Source organism: Mirounga angustirostris, unplaced genomic scaffold (genome assembly GCF_029215605.1).
Source record: "Mirounga angustirostris isolate CCGP_5_RB_7025 unplaced genomic scaffold, mMirAng1.0.hap1 SCAF_7, whole genome shotgun sequence".
In the NCBI taxonomy this organism is placed as follows: Eukaryota; Metazoa; Chordata; class Mammalia; order Carnivora; family Phocidae; genus Mirounga; species Mirounga angustirostris.
In genome coordinates this window covers 113234337-113251574 of record NW_026991715.1, presented here as the reverse complement: position 1 = coordinate 113251574, position 17238 = coordinate 113234337, and the positions used below count along the sequence as shown (strand labels likewise).

The 17238-nt window shown below is 37.2% G+C and overlaps 1 protein-coding gene across 14 annotated transcripts in view; it reads right to left on the bottom strand.

The window, feature by feature from the left end:
* Positions 1 to 4624: 4624 nt before the first annotated feature.
* The window catches only part of CSNK1A1 (casein kinase 1 alpha 1), a 47841-nt gene continuing 35227 nt past the window's right edge, over positions 4625 to 17238 (bottom strand). For 3 of the 14 annotated variants that reach the window (XR_010413253.1, XR_010413250.1, XR_010413252.1), the window contains 5 exons: positions 15334 to 15440; positions 14169 to 14317; positions 10196 to 10595; positions 9244 to 9494; positions 4625 to 7155 (listed from right to left, as the gene is read on the bottom strand). Coding sequence is in view for 6 of the 14 variants with exons in the window: in XM_064596681.1 (XP_064452751.1) it covers positions 10543 to 10595; positions 14169 to 14317; positions 15334 to 15440 (309 nt within the window). In the remaining 8 variants the exon portion in view is untranslated. Of the gene's footprint in view, positions 7156 to 9243; positions 9495 to 10194; positions 10596 to 14163; positions 14318 to 15333; positions 15441 to 17238 lie in introns of those variants that run through there. The other 11 variants (XM_045903108.3, XM_045903129.3, XM_045903090.3 and 8 more) reach the window with 9 other exon arrangements.

Genomic DNA, 17238 nt, shown 5'->3' with positions numbered 1-17238 from the left:
TGAGCAAGGAGCCCAATGCGGGACTTGATCCCAGGATCCTGCGATCATGACCCGAGCCAAAGGCAGATGCTTAACTGATTGAGCCACCTAGGCATCCCTTCTCAATTCTTTTCTAACGGGAAAGATAGTAACTGTTTCATGAATTGTTTTTTTTTTTTTTAAAGATTTTATTTATTTATTTGACAGAGAGAGACACAGCGAGAGAGGGAACACAAGCAGGGGGAGTGGGAGAGGGAGAAGCAGGCTCCCCGCAGAGCAGGGAGCCCGATGTGGGACTCAATCCCAGGACCCTGGGATCATGACCCGAGCTGAAGGCAGTCGCTTAACCAACTGAGCCACCCAGGCGCCCAGTAACTGTTTCATGAATTGTTAAAAAGATGGTCAGATGATGCACAGAATTTTGACAGCTGTAAAGTTCTTTATGGATTCAAATTCCTTAATTTTCAAAGACATTCTATGAAACTTAGTATTTCAATCTTTAAAATGGGGATGATCATACCACCTCTCCAACTGCGTGTCCAGGTTGGGGATTTTTTAGAATGTCCCCTGGCAAGTAATGCATATTATTACATGGCAAGTTAACACTTTTAGGACAATGTAAATGTTCCTGCTCATCAAACTTGCACTTTCTCCCTTTAGTAAAATGATTTTTCAAATGCATTATTTTCTTAGTTGATGTTCTTTTAAAAGCTTTCCCTGCTCCTCATTTTTATATGAATATAGTTGTAATCAATACTTTCATAATCGACTTGATACACAGTTGACCAGTAAGAATCTTTTGAGTGGCTCCAGTGTTCTGACATGCACTCATCATTTTTTGAGATTTCCTTTCTTCCTGGCAAATCAGAATGTCCCAGGTTCATCTTATTTTCTCTACCCCAGCCCTAAAGCTGGACATTTCTCCAAGGAGCCATGGCTCCTTTCAGCATTTAGAAATCAAGATCTGGGTGCTCAGGTGTGCTCACGGCTACTGTAGTAGCAGGGGTTCCAGGCCCTCAGTGAACATAGCTGGAAAACAAAACACACACACACACACACACATGAAATACAAAAAGTCATGAAAGACAAAAGGGTGAGGTACTGTTCCAAATGAAAAAACACTACCCAGGCACAACTAACTACAATAAATGGCCCCTGTGTTCGATCCTGGACAATTTGAAGAAGTGTTATGAAAGACACTTGGGATAACTGATGAAACAGGCTGGACTAGAACATTGGGTCAATCTTAAAATGTTCCGATTTTGAGGATTGTACCATGGTTAGTATGAGCATGTCTGTTCTTAAAAAAACCTACATTAACATATTTAGGTACAGGGGTGCCTGGGTGGCTCAGTTAAGCATCTCTTATTTCGGGTCAAGTCGTGTTCTCAGGGTTATGAAATGGAGCCCCACATTGGGCTCTGCACTGGGCACCGAGCTCACTTAGGATTCTCTGCATCGCGCCCCCACTCCCCCGGCTCTTTCTACAATAAGTAAAAATGTTAGAAGTGCAGGTTTAAAGAGAAGATGCAGGAACAATAAAGGGGTACAGTGTAAACAACAATGTAAACAATGTTGAGCACAATGGGGTATCTCTGTACTATTTTTTTTTTTTTTTGTCCGACTGAGCCACCCAGGCGTCCCTCTCTGTACTACTCTCGTAATTTAAGTAAACTCTATGCCCAACGTGGGGCTTGAACTCACACAATTGAGATCAAGAGTGGCATGCCCTACTGACCAAGCCAGCCAGGTGCCCCTTAAATGATACAGAAGTAACAAAAACAAAAGGTTAAGAAGCACCTTGTAGGGCGCCTGGGTGGCTCAGATGGTTGGGCGTCTGCCTTCGGCTCGGGTCATGATCTCAGGGTCCTGGGATCGAATCCCGCATCGGGCTCCCTGCTCCTTGGGAGCCTGCTTCTCCCTCTGCCTCTCTGTCTCTAATGAATAAATAGATAAAATCTTTAAAAAAAAAAAAAAAAAAAGAAGCACCTTGTAGACTAAAGGCCTACATAAAACCCAGGTATTGATTCAGTTCACTGAGATGACCTACTCTGGCCTTAATATTTGAACCATGATATTTAGTGGATAACTGTGCGAGTCATGGTTTTATCAATGAAAAGGAACAAAAATTTCCTTGACTCAAGAACAAAGGGGCGCCTGGGTGGCTCAGTCGTTAAGCATCTGCCTTTGGCTCAGGTCATGATCCCAGGGTCCTGGGATGGAGCCCCGCATTGGGCTCCCTGCTCACCAGGAAGCCTGCTTCTCCCTCCCCCATTCCCCCTGCTTGTGTTCCCTCTCTCGCTGTGTCCCTAATAAATTAAAAAAACAAAACAAAACCCAAGACTAAAGCTAAAACCCGTATTAACTTTCTTAAAGCTTTACGCCCAACATGGTAGGCTTAAACTCACAATCTGTGTTAATCAAAAGCCACATGCTCTACCGAGCCAGCCAGGTGCCCCTGTATTATTATCTTTAGTGGTGCAGTTGGTTAAACGTGACTCTTGGTTTCAGCTCAGATCCTGATTTCAGGGTCATGGATTAAGCCTACCATCAGGCTCTGCGCTCAGTCAGTCTGCTTAAGACTCTCCCAGTCTAAAATAAATCTTCAATGGCACCAAAGAAATGTATATAAACACACCTAAATTTTGCTATAGGCAAAAGTGGCTTTGGGGCATCAGCACTCTGTAGTTTCACACCAGCTGCTAAATTTCATCCTAATATGGAATCTCTCCCCACTTCTTCCAAATAAGACACTATGTTGGGAGAGCTGAGAATTGGACCTGAACCATAAATTCCTCTGAAATGTCTCCTTTGGTAAGTAAGATGCTTCAGGATTTTTCGTGATTTTGACAGAATAGGGCATAACCTGCAGATTCCACACTACCCTTTTTTCACTACCAATGGATAATCTAATCCTCCCCCAGTTTTTGTATCAAAGTGAATTGTAAAAGTCTCTTTACCTGGACTCTGAATAAAGTTTCCTATTCACAGGTTTTCCACACCCTTTTGCTCTCATGGAATGGCCCTGGTCTCCCTACAGCTTAAATGTGTTGCCAACCTCCATTTGATTCCTCAGAGTACTCTCTGATCCTTCTAAAGAGCACTTGATTTGTATCCATTCCTTTATGGTCCTGCAGCAGTTCTCTACCTTCTGTACCTAGTCCTGTATTTCAGATTTTTCATTTGCTGCTCCCCAGTGATCTGCCCCCCCTCATTTATCTACACTCCTTTTAACAACTCATACATACCCTGGTTGGCCTCCTCACTATGAAGGACATGGATCTAACTTACTGGTCACTTAACACTTCATCCATCTCCACCTTACACTTCTTCCCATTCAGAAGTCATTTAAGGAGTCAGGTGCTCTGGCTCAGGTCTTGGGTGGTACTGACATCAATGAACTGCTCCCAGTACTTAAAACCATCACCATTACAAACATGTCTTCATAATTTTTGATCCAGATAGGTGTACACTGTGCCAATAGTAGCAGTTCCTCAAAAAAACCTCTTCCAGGGGCGCCTGGGTGGTTCAGTGGTGGTTCGGTTAAGCGTCTGCCTTCGGCTCACATCATGATCCCGGGGTCCTGGGATCGAGCCCTGCATCGGGCTCCCTGCTTGGCAGGGAGCCTGCTTCTCCCTCTCCCTGTAGCTCTCCCCCTCCTTGTGCTCCCTAATAAATAAAATCTTAAAAAAAAAAAAAAAAACCTCTTCAAGGGCTCTGATTTGGTAAAGGCAAAGGGTAGAATGAACTAGTTCACCCTGCCAGGCTGAAAAAGAGCAGAGACCCAACAACTGAATGAAGTGTGAATTCCCAGATCTCTCCAACTTGCTTTTCCTTCTCATTGTGAAATTCTAGTCACTGTGGGTCCAAAGTCTCAGCAAGACACAATGCCATTTGAGCACAACTTGAAACAGGCCTCGGTCAGCTAAGTTTAATAGCTCTCCCATTGCTCAACATTTTCATTACTTTTGCCTATGTCCTCAAAACTGATCTAACAAGTCAGTTGAGAAAACAAGTCATCTCACTTCAACAATGTGCTGTTTGGTAATGCACAGCCGGATTAGATCAACTTACTCTTCATTCATCATCATCTTCGGCCATTTCAAAAAATGCACAAAACAACTCTGTCAAGGTATAGTCTCAACAGTCTCACTTTAAAGGGGGACAGCATACCTGAGATAAATTGTTGACACTTTGCTACACCTCATACAGACCTACTCACATTTTGATCAAATGGTTATCCCTTTAAAACCTAAAATACTGCTACATATTCATTTGCTCAGGAAGAGTCTGTATCAGACTGAATTTTCAAGAGCTGGGAGTCTAGGGCACCCTTCTTAGAAGTCCCACAGTTCATTCTACTTAAGCTAGAACCCTGTATTTCAGCAAATGTTAGGAAACACTAGCTTATTGCCTTGGGTTCTAAAATCTTGCTTGGTATTTTTATTACAATGTAATTAAGTTTATAATCATTACAGTATTCTCTGCTTGAAACATTTTAATAGTGTTGCAAGGACTAGCAGAAATAGGAAAATCTCTTGCTGTTTGTTGATGAAAATAATAGTAAACACAACCTCCAAAATGTCATTTGTAGGCCATAGGAGCATGAGCACAACCATATGGGAGGAGATAACCAGTCTCTCCCTTCATATATATTCTTTTTTATTTTCTTGTTATACCTTCCCAAAACAGAGACATTCAACAGTAGTTAGAATGGCCATCTCCCAACATTTAAAAAAAACTGTACCCCCCAATGGGTGAACAAAGTAGAGTAGTAACCTAGAGTTCAGCTGGGTAAGCCACTGCGGAGCCTTAAGTGGTGAGGTCTTCCAATTTCAGAGTGATGTGTCTTCAACTTGTATCATCATTGTAGTGGAAAAAGATAATTTAATTTTGGTGAAATGAGATTCATCTCCCGACAGGATTAGTAACAGCATTCACTGAATTTCACATTCTTCTTTTGTGAACTGTGAAGAAAATGAATGGTAGCTAGAAGATCAATGGGATTCCAGCTCCAGCTGCAGATGGAATGAAGATATACCAGGACAAAAACACCTATATTTTGATTTACAAAGCTAACAGCAGTTTTAAATCTGCAACTTAATTACAGACCAACTACACCACAACCTTTTCAAATGGCAAAAATACAAAAAAGTTAAGTGTTACAAAAATATTTCAGAAAAAGTGCATAGTCTAAGTGCATAGTAAATAAAAGCACTGAAAAATATCTTGCTAGAGGGAGTTCAGCTTGGAAAAGTTATTACCGAAGCTAAACATTTTTATTTTACACAAACTATACTCAAAAATAGCTTTATGAGACTGATTTCTGGCTAAAAGTATCAAAGGGTTTATTATTAGTCAAGAAACAAATACCTTAACTGACAGGGGTGGATAGAAAAGAAACAAATAAGCTGCCTACCCCAAAAGTTCGCACTCATTAAGATTTCTGCAGTGTGATGGTGCTAACAGACCCTTTAATAGCAGAATGTGGTAATCATGGGATTAATTATTGCTAAAGTAGTTTTAAAAAAGAAAAAAGAAATAAAACTTAAACCTGACACAATCTGACCAAACATGTGTCAATGTACAGTTTCAAGGTTATTTTTACAAAATACCTACATTTACACAACAGGCTTCTGGCAGCATTTTCAGACAAAGGTTCTTTTAATTTATCCTGACATGCTATAAATGAATAAATTACACTATTTAAAGAATTACTGTCAGTAAGCTTTCTTTCTCTTGGGTCAGAGAGAGGCAAGAAAAGAGTGCATTTAAGATTGAGAGGAAGCGCAGATAACTGAGGGAAAAGAACAGGGGCTTAGGGAGGGTCAGCAATCACATGAACCTCACCTGGTGGGATGCTCTCCAAGGTTAAGAATCAACCTGCTCAACTCCAATTAACAAGGAATTTGAAGAAAAACTACAAAATGGTAGTTAAACCCTTTAACGCTTTCATTCTTAATCAAAATCAGTCCAGCTGTGTAGTCTGAGGCTGCAGGAGTTACACCACCAAGCCCTGGCAGCTGCAGCACTAGGGACTGTGCCTGCAAGTCACTAAAACAGGAAAAATGAAAGAATGCCTTTCCCCTTCAGACCACCAAAAAAAAAAAAAAAAAAAAAAAAAAAAAATTAAATAAAAAAATCTGAGGAAAAGTTGTAACACTAAATCTAAAATGATTTGCAAAGGAATAGTATATGTAACAAATGGCTTGAAGTAGTCTATTAAAAAATTGGGGAGATTTTGATTTCATAGTGAGTCAGCAAGGCATTTTTGTTGTTAAAAAAAAATCTCATTTCCTTACAGAAACAGTTTTTAGTTTTTAATGAACTTGTAAACAAAAAAGCTCCCATTTCAAAATAAAAACAAAATCCCAGATCATATAGATGTTTACAGTGATTACATTTATCTAAGCAACATACATACATGTTCAGTTGTAAGATGTTAACTAAATTTCTGTGACAAATATGTTTTTTTTTTAATACCAAGAACATTATAGAGTTAATGCAGAGTCCTAAGGATAATCTAGTAGTCACTAAGTTTTTCTTAAGTCTTCACTTTTAGATGCTGTTATTTCTAGCACAGGTAAGCAGGCAGAGTCTTTCGTATGCTCAAACACTGGAATCTTTGGTTGCTACCATATCAGCTGGCTTGCAAACAAGAAGCCAACCATTTTAAGAATGTTTTAAGTGAACAACTTGCAAACCCCAGGGATGGATAAACCCTAAGAATGCACAATTGTGAGCATTTACAACCATCACAACTGTGGCTGAAGACTGTTCATGCCGTTCTTCTGAAATGAGATCTCAAAGCAGTATAGTTCAAAATAAAAGATTTTAACAAAAAAATTGGCATATGCACAATTTCTCCACCAATTTGTGTGTGTCAACCATTTAGTTAACTTTTCCACTTGAAAAAATGCAATAGAAAACTGGACACCATGTTTCACTATCTCAGTTAATATTCACAATTACAGCGGCTACAACTCGGGACACGGCATCACCAATGCTGCCCAGAGCCAGTTTATACTGAAATTAAGTTCTTTACACCAAGTAAATGGTTGTTCACAACCACTGGCTAGTGTACATATGAACTAAAATTCCTAGATTTGGGGAGAAACAAATGCTGCTCCGATCATCTGCTCTGCTTCTTCTGTTCCTCGATTCATGCTTAGAAACCTGTTTAAAAAAAAAAAAAAAAAATCAAAACAGAAAGAAGAATGTTAAAATTCCAAATTAAAAAATGTATTTTTTTAAAAAACTACACCCAAAATTGGGAAATTGGGTGAAACTGAGCTAATAATTACTTTAGAACGGTGACTTGTGTTATTTTCATCTATTTGAAAATGACTAGGTCAATTTTTTAAAACAAGAAAAAACCCTTTTCTGTTCTAGATGCCTTTAGGTAGGAGTGGTATACAGTCAATCAGTCTTCCCAGTCAGCATACAATTCTCAAGCAGAGAATTACTGGTGATTCCAATGAGCCTGTTTTGTTTACTTCTGTATCTCTAATACCTAGAGCATGTTATGTGTTCAAATATTTATCAAATGAATGAAAAATAGATTGCTTTGCCTTAAAAATTAGAAAGTATATATGTTTTAATCATACTATGTCCAGGAACCTTTCTGCACATTATTTCTGATACAAATAAGGAACAATAAGCTTTAATAATAAATGTACTCAACACATAACTGAATTATTCCATAGAACACAAACTTGGTTAAGTGTATGATTTTTATACAGAAACCATATATATCTTTCAAAATTCTTTACTTCCATCAATTACATTAAAAAGGTGAGGTTTTGCCCCAGATTTGAAAATATAAACAAGTGAGGCTTTTTTTTTTTTGGCTTTATTTATTTCTTAAGCCTTCCCACCATATAACTACTACCCTCCTCCCACACAATTAGACTCTAAGACTTCCACATCCAGGCAGGTTTGAATAGAAAACAGCTTCAGGTAATAATAGCTGCATGTCTCATCTGTGGCTAAAGACCACTAGAGGAAATGCTGATCTCTATTACCTACAAGCTTTATCTATGGCTAAAAGCAGAAAGGAAATACGCCTACTTCTCGACATGAAAATCCCATCAGTGCCACCTCCTCTCACCAACAGCCATCCTTAGAGGTGTCTGTGCCCCTTGGTGCACCCCCTTGCAAACTCTTATAGCTGCCTCATTATTGTTCTTTCTAGCTCACTCTGATCTCTCACTTCTTCAGCACTGAAACCATGTTTTTGTTAATCATAAACTTCTCCCTTTTTTGTGCTTCTCAAACATTTGTTGGACCATCTCCAGTGGGCTTTGTGCGATAAATAATATGCTTCTATAATTTGCTTTGCATGCATAAATGCCCCCCTTTTCCAGGATAATACCACACATTGATATGTCATTTCTTGGTTAATACTGTCTCACTTGTTAACTAGGAGTTTTTCCATCCGAGGGCAGAAAGTCATCTTCATCCACTTAAAAACATATTGGGCTAAAGACCTGAGGACAAACAAGTGTCGTACACTTTTCTCTCTCTACCTTGACTAACGGAGCTGGTACAAAATAGACCTTTGTTGCCTGTCCAAGTACTAAATTCATAAAGCAAATGCCAAAAATGAAAAACGAAACTTTCTAAAAATGTGCTTCGCCACAAGGAGTATTATCTATTTGGTATGTATTACTAAACAGAAATACCAAGGTAAGCATAAGAAGAAAAGGCTGTCAAACCAAACCTGAATTAAGTTTTAAAGTAAGACCATATTCTGTAACCTAATTCCAATGTTAAAATACAGATTATTACAAAGCAGATTAAAACTATGAATTAGCTAAACTGTAATGACCCTTACCCTGATGAGCATTTGAAGTCCCGCAATTATTCTTAAATACGATAAAGAAAAATGTTTATGCAACTACTAAAATGATTTATCATAGCTTGCTATGCAATTACATTATACTGAGCCATTTAATTACTACGCTGAATATCCAAACAGCTTTAAAATGGAAACCACTGTCACTAACTAAAAAGAAAGCTTAAGTTATATTGTCAGTCAAAATATTAGAAACTCTTGTGTCTTTAATAGGGATAAAAATTGTATCTAGATAAGAATTTTATCTGGTTCATCTTTTAATCTGATATTTTAGAAATTCCTGGGTCAATTAATGATTACAATTGCTTAGGGATCAGACAAAGGCTAGCCTAAAAATATTCCCGGTAGAATAGAGCAGTCAAATCCAGATTTAACTCTTCAGATCGGCCAATGGTAGGATACTCCACCCAGAGATCAGTGTTTCTCCAGTGATTTGTCCTAAGATGTTACTGAAGTTTAAGAAAAATCTCAGTGGGAGCATTCAGCAGGTATTCAACATTCAATCTTCAAGGGCTAAGCATTCTTCTTCCCAGTGTGCATGAGTCCTTGGTTTTTATCTTGTAGTTTAGGTGGTCTCTCCTGGCTTCTGGCTTTTAAAAGTCCCAAAACCCATCTTCACTGCAACAACAGTTAAAATAAGGAATGGATCCCTTTGTTCCTAAAAAAAAGAGGGAAAAACAAAGTTAAAACAGAGTTGATCACTGGGACCACTGAGTTAATAGCTACACTTAAGTTTCTTTTCAAATCTGCAAAAGAAAAAAAAATGTTTATTTAACTAATGAGAGTCTACCCCCTTACTCCAAAATCTGAAGATTATATATCAGCTCTTATTGTGAATTCACTTCAGATGTCCTTGATTTTTTTTTTTTTTTTTAAATAGAACCACAAACTAGTTCAAAGAACTATTTATATAATAGTATGGCTTAGAAGTTTGTGATGGGCTTTTGAAATTTTTGGATCCTTTCACAGTAGAAAACTAACTTTTTAAAAGTAATGTGAAGACAAGATCCATCTTCACCATGCAATGTCATTTATCAGGCAAACTTTTCCACAACTTGCCTGTGTGGGTTTTTTGGTTACACAAAAATCAGAATCAAGCTTGGACAATTCTGAATCAGACTGGCACTATAAAAGTTAAAGAAAAAAAACTACAATAACTTTTCCTAACTAAACTAAAAATGTATTAAAAGTTGGGAAAGAAAGAAAATAGATTTTATTTTTATCACTACAAATCAATGACAACTTAAGTATACAAGATACATATTACCGCTAAACTGCATTTAAGAAAACCAGACTAATGATCTGATTTCTTTCGTCTTCCCTATTACAGAATTCTGAGGTTGTTGAACTTTAAAATACCTGTTACAACTGATTCCTTTCCCAACTGGTAGATGGTCTGCATTATACATCACTGAGTCACAGCAACACTGTGCTCTTCTAGGTCTTCTGACTGTTGTGGTATCCATCCAATCTGACAAGGTGAAGTTTTTGATAGGTCCAGCAAGCCTTGGAGATGTGGGTTTCAGATAACCACAAATCAAATTCTTGCACACTCCTCTTCACTTCCTGTTGGGGTACTGAGCTCTTTTCTCTCCAGTTGTACTGTCCACCGTGACAAAAGCTGACAAAAATTTCAGCAAGCAGATGCAGCTTCCTGGCACTTCTTTAGATTGAGTATATTCAGAGAAGATCAGTCTCCAGATATTTCAAGGTCTTCCCCTGTGATTTGGGTTACGTTGCTGAGTGACCAGCCACGTTCCTAGCAGCAATTGGTGAAGTCAGAAAAAGTTAAGCTAGACAGAAATGGTAGGTGAATCCCAGTAAATACTGGAAGGTAATTCAAGGAGGACCATGGACATGGTAGGAGAATGTGATGGAAAAATATTTCTATCTTTTGTTAACAACTTGACACCCACATATATTATGATAAATTTATGCTTTGTATCAATGGCTGGAGTAGTGAACAGATGGATTAAGATGATGAGAAAAGAAATGTGAGGATCCAACTTTGGCTTCACTACCTTAGGAAATTCTCCCCATCTCTGACCTCAACTAAAGAAATGGTGATCTTAACTGGATTCTGAAGTCCTAAAAATATTTCCTTTTCCTTTAGTACTTCTTAAATGTCTTGAAAGGTACTTTCCTGATAATCACATATAGTTGAAGAAAAGGAAGTGAAATGAATTTGAAAGTGCCTCAGATGTGAATCTTTTATTTTTCTCTTTAATATGCATAAAAACAGTAATTATAATCTTGTGGCACATGAGCACTGCAAATTAGTACAGATCATAGTGGGCTTTATATGAGAAATGCCTTGTTTCTTAGTCTTTTGATAGGCTTTGGAATGGAATATTTCAAAAGACCTTTTCTTTAGAGAAGTAATTAGGAAAGAAGTCTATTACACACAACAAGCTCATCTTAGCTGAGTAAGGCAGACTTTAAAGAGTCTTTCTGGACATTCTCAGTGAACTGCTGAAACAACTTACACTTTTCCATGGAAGAACCATTTGATACACATTTTTCAAAAAATAGAAATAATAATATAAAATATTAGTCGATACCACCATTTGGGGGATTTTTCCAGGAATAGATATTCCTGCAATATATAGCTCTACCTGTTGATGATTCATTTAAGAAACTCAATTCTCTGTGGGAAACCTCTGAGAGTGTAACTCCGTGAACGAAAACTGGTATGATGTATTTAAAAAGCATCTTCTAAAATTTTAATTAGAAAAATGTACTATAATGTTATCATCATCACTCAAAGGATTTCTTGGAATCAGCAAATAGCTGAGCTGCATGAGCTCTCCCCTGAATAAAAAACTACTGTAGCGGACCCTGAGAGAATATGCTTTTAAATACCCTGATTATTTAGAGATTGAAAATCAGGAAATAAGTAACCTAGAGCGACTGTCTTCAAACTCCAGAATTAATAAAAATTTCTTAACAGGTGACACGGGTAATGGGATTGGGGTTAGAGAAACAGGCTCCCTATACTCATTTCTTGCCACTCTCAAACCTGCTATACTGTCACAGCTTTATACAAAGGGGGTTTCATGTGGTATTGGTTTGGGGAACTAAACTCTATAACCAAAATAAATCTTTTCGAGAAGTCAAAGATCAAATACAACTTTGTTTGTATTCTATGGCATGGCACATTTTAGGAGCAAGCAGTATTTCACTTGCAATCAAAATATACTACCTCAAAATGTTTCTCTGAAAGTAGTCAATGGTAAGTACATTTTATGGGAAAGTCCAATTATTCAAAATTTTACAAGTTGGTGTTTATATAATAATTTGTATAAACCCTGGGTCTAACACTGCTATGAAAATTCTGTAAGATTTTCTTTTTCTTTTTTTAAAAAGTAAATTCTACCCTCAAGTGGAGCTTGAATTCATGACCCTGAGATTATGAGTCACATGCTCTACTGACTGAGCCAGCCAGGCTCCCCAAACATCTTTTAAGATTTTTAAGTTGCTTTTATGAAAAATAGTTACACTACAAAATTAAGGATTAAACTTAAGTTTAATTACAATTTCTTTCCAAGGAAACATACTAACTCAGTGGATCCAACTTCTCATCTTTAAGACCTAGATAAGGCAGGACAAAAATTCTGCTTGTTTATTGAGAAAGAGACACACAGTAAACTAACAATGGAACTAACTCAAAATAAGGGAATTCTTTCTGAAAGCTGCTGAATGCCTGAAGTGAAATGTTCTAGGTCAGAGGAGATTTCAATCTAATTTTAGTTCTAGAAACTGCAACTCGTGATGATCCTATTATCCCAGCTAGCTTTAGGCAAAAATTGGTTTCATTTTATGAAAAGAAGCAAATACCCTATAGATTCAGGTATAATAAAAGTCCTAAGTTTAGAACATTACACTGGTAGGACCATTTCTCAGAGACACTAGCTAGCAACCTACCTCATTAAGGGCATGGCACTGTGATTAGTCATACAATGATTAAAACACTCAAGGGACAAGTTTAAGTCCCAACTGAGACCCAGAGGCAAGCATTAGTGTTTATTATCCTGAGCTGAAATTTCATCATCTCAGAAGCCCCATTACATTAAGCCTTCAACTGTGAATCCTTCCCAAATACAGAAACATGGAAGAGAAGAATCTCAACTTCATTCCTAATAGATGAGCTGCTGGGATGAGGATGACATCAGTGAATTATACTTCTTGAAAAGTATCCTCAGATTAGAGTCTATTTTTAAATTACAAAATTTTAAAAATACAATTCTAAAAATATAGACCAAAGACGACTAAGTTCAGACTAGAGCAGTCATTCAGAAATTAAATAATTAGAAACCAAAGACCAAACCTTACCTGCCCACCACTTCCAGAAAGTAGGCAGGTATCAGGAGGTAAGCCCCAGAAGGGGGGGGGGGGGGGGGGGGGAAGAAAAACAAAAACCATGAAACACAGGAGTCGAACTGTACGGCAACAGTGACAAGACTGGAGCTGTGCCCTAACAGTTCTACTCCTCAGTAGCACCAAGAGTGCCAGAGACAGAAAGGAAACAGACTAGCAGTTCAGTGGCATTTGCCCCAGTTTTTTCCCCCAATTTGCAAAGCCTAACTGAAGAATTCAATTCCACAACAAACCCCCAGAACCTGAGTATTTGCAAGATTTTATAAAATAAAGCCCAAGACAAATAAGAACCTTACATAGTTAGATCGCAACTAAACGAGAGATCTGGTTTTTGACTAGGAAGGATGTGTCGAGCTTTTCAGTTATTTGAGCATTTAAGAGCGCAAATGAGATGCTCTGCAACTGAGAAGATAGACATTTTGGGGGCAATGCCAGACTCACCTCTGGAAATTAGATCATGTTCACATTTTTCCATTTTAAATGCTAAAGCATTTAACATGCAGAAAAAAATTCTTAACACTGTTAGTCTGAAACAAAGTCCAAATACCATAGCTAACCAGATTCATTATTAAAAATCAACAAGTGTTAGGTCTAGGATTTTGGATTGATTGATTATACCATATTCCCAACACCAAATATTTATTTTGGAAAGGGTTAATGAATGAGTAAAAAAGATGCAGTTGTTAAAAATGACCCAAAATCCCAAGAGAAATGATATAATATATACACACATATATGTATATACAAATACATATACATATATATATGAACAAGGACATTTGGGTTTAAAGTTAGTAGTCAAATTTTCCAAGGACGTCTTTTTTTAAAAACACAGAGCCAAATTTTTACTATTTTAAAACCACCTCCTCGATCTAACACTGTTAGAAATGAATGAATTACCCAATTTTGTGTTCAATTTGTTCCCTGTAACGTCACTTGGTTCTTGGCTACTAACCTTTCATGTTACTCTTGGTTTTGTCAGTTTGCTTGCCTGTGGGGGTTTGGGCCTGCTGACCCTGCCCACTTGAAGAGGCTGCCTGCTGTGCTGCTTTCTGCTTTAACATTGTCCAATCAAATGTGTAGTCATATTGGTGGTTCAGGGTCCTGTAAAACACAGTATGGTATATGTTAATCCTTTAATAATGCAGTCTAGTTAAATACTCCATTGAGCTTTCAAGACAGTGAGGGCACTTTTTAAGGAAATGGTAGTTAGTGTTTTCTCTTAAGTATGGTAATTTCTAAAAGATTTCATTCCATATACATGACTTTTTAAATGTTCAGTTCATTAATTCCACTTTTTACAAGTCACAATTGAAGGAAAATGATGTCACTACTTCGGTCTGATGTATTCATTAAGAATAAATCATCTCCTTTTTCAAAAAAGAAGCCGACTTTATTACTTTCTTGAAAGAGGCAGGGGAGTGGCAATGAACAGCAGCATGAACAAAAACATGGAGTCAAGCTGTCAATTATCTAGGGAACCATCCAAATAGGAGGTACCTTCTAAGAACAAATCAGAGTAAGTATAAGAATGTAAGCTTGTGGGGGAGATGTGTATGCTGGTGGCTTGGAAAGAAGACTCTTCTGGGGTTAGAGAATTACCCCCAATTCTTAATCCTCTTCCAACTAAGATTTCGGGCCACATGTACTTTACTTCCCCCTCTGCTCAAGACCAATTCTGGGTTGCACCTAGGGAACCCCAGAGTCTGAGGCCTGTCTCCACACAATCATAGACCCCGTAACTATTTTAATTGCTGTTAATTTTGTTATTAAATAGGGTTCTGTAGCAAAGCTGGAGAGTTCCAAGGGCCACCAATAATCACTTCTATCTAGTATGAATGGCAATTATCGTGGAAAAGTTAGATTCTACTTTGTGTCTGACTCAACTGTTTCTCCATCCCAAACTAAAATAATTTCAAGCACATTTGCACCACAAATGGAAACATGCCAAACTCAGTTTCTTTCTTTTATTATTTTTTCCAAACTCAGTTTCTTAAGATTTTATTCATATGGGTTTAGACCCACTTTAATTTGCTACCTGTCAGAACAGATGTGTTGGGTGGATTTAACTAATTTCCCTCACTAGAGTCTACAGTCTTAAAAACACCTTAAAAACTGACCTGAAAAGAATGCGGAATAGCTGCCTCAGATACATGTAATCCGGGGCTTCCTCAAAGCGCAGCCCACGACAATAGTTTAAGTACATGGCAAATTCTGCAGGAAACCCCTAAAGTTCAAGAGTTAAAACACAAAGTAAAAAAACAAAAAAATTTATTTAAGACAGAAAAATAAATGTATTTAAATACAAGTAAAAATGGTTTTTGAGGAGAGTGTTTCACTACTTTGCCATAAGATCTGAGAACTAAACTAACTATAATATGACTTGGTATCCTCATAAATCCTGACTACCTCATCATGTACATCTTTTAATATTGGCAGGGGAAACATGGATCCTTTCCCTACAGTATTATACTCTTAAGTAATCTGGATATCCAACTTGTTATTATTTTATCAATGTCTAATACTTCAATGGCAACAATGAACAAATGACCAAATGGAGGCCAGTAAGGTTCTTTGCCACAACAGGTCAGTGAACTGGCATTTTCTCCCCAACTCTGTAATTACTTCTTTGGGGAAATAGTATATACCTAGATAAACAGAAAAGTAAAATCACCAAGAGTACAAACATACAGTGCAACCACTGCTGTGATACAGATCAATCCAATGCTTTGTCCTATGGAAAGATTGGGTTTGCCTTTTCTTTTATCCGTAATTGTTATTATACTGCATACATAACATACTGTTTTTCCACTAACATTATATTGCAATTATCCTTCTGTGTTATTTCCAACATAAGCTTCTGAATGGCTGCATAATATCCAACCAGTGAATACATCATAATTAACTTGTTCCCTATAACTGGACATTTAGGCGATGAAATTTTTTTCTTTCATAAACAGTATTAATAAGTACACCTGTAGGCATAAACTTTTTACATGCTCAGCTTCTTAAAGGAAAGATTCTCAAAAATGCATATAACACACCTTTAAGCCTATAGATATTAACCACCAAAAAGGATTTTGCCAGTAGGAATGTAGAAATGCAAAAAATTTAAACAAAAATCCCTACACCCTGCCTCGAGTATATGTGAATGTGAAGGGTGGGAAGTTAAAAAGACAGTCTCTTCCCACAACCTTCAAATTTTGAGAAATTTCTCACATGCAGGAGGTTAAGGTGGGATATAATGGACATACTTGCAACATTTATTTTTACTCACTGCATTGATACAGATATAATTTTTATGCTACTTCTGTGTTCGAGATGGAAAGCTGAAACCTTTTAAGTGATAAATATATTGTACGTTTTATTTAAACTCTTAACATGACTTTAAAAATTTTTAATATATTTTCATGGTCTGTGCTAATGGTAAGCAGCATATACCAAATGAACTTGCTCTTATGTGTATTATAAATAGAGCTAAACAACTGCCAACTAAAAGTCAAATAGTTTACTTCATGCACTGCTACCTTACAAAAACAGGCAAAACCTTATTAACAAAAGAAAATTACCAATATCCTAAGTATTACAGATATGAAATAAGTAGTTACCAGTGGACCATGAGACTGAAAACAATCTCACTATTTTACAGTAATACTAATATTCTGTGTTCACTGCACCCTCAGATCAGTTTTATGTGGCTAATCCAGAAAGACCCAGGTTCATTATTTCTAGATCAAAATTAAGACATAACCCAGAAGCAGACAATGTACTAACCCTCCCTTTCTTTTCCTGTAAAAATGGCTGACTTTTCCAATAATCCAAATGAATCATAATGTTGCATGGAATAGTAGTGTATAGAAAACATGTTTTGCTTCCAGAAATATAAGATTTCAAAGTTATTTGGGTGCACTATAACACACGAACATTTTATTCATTCACCTAAAATGTATTTCATAATTTAAAACAAATCCCAAGAGTCTCAGAAAAGATGATAGTCTCTTACCCATCCCAACCCCTCCTTTACT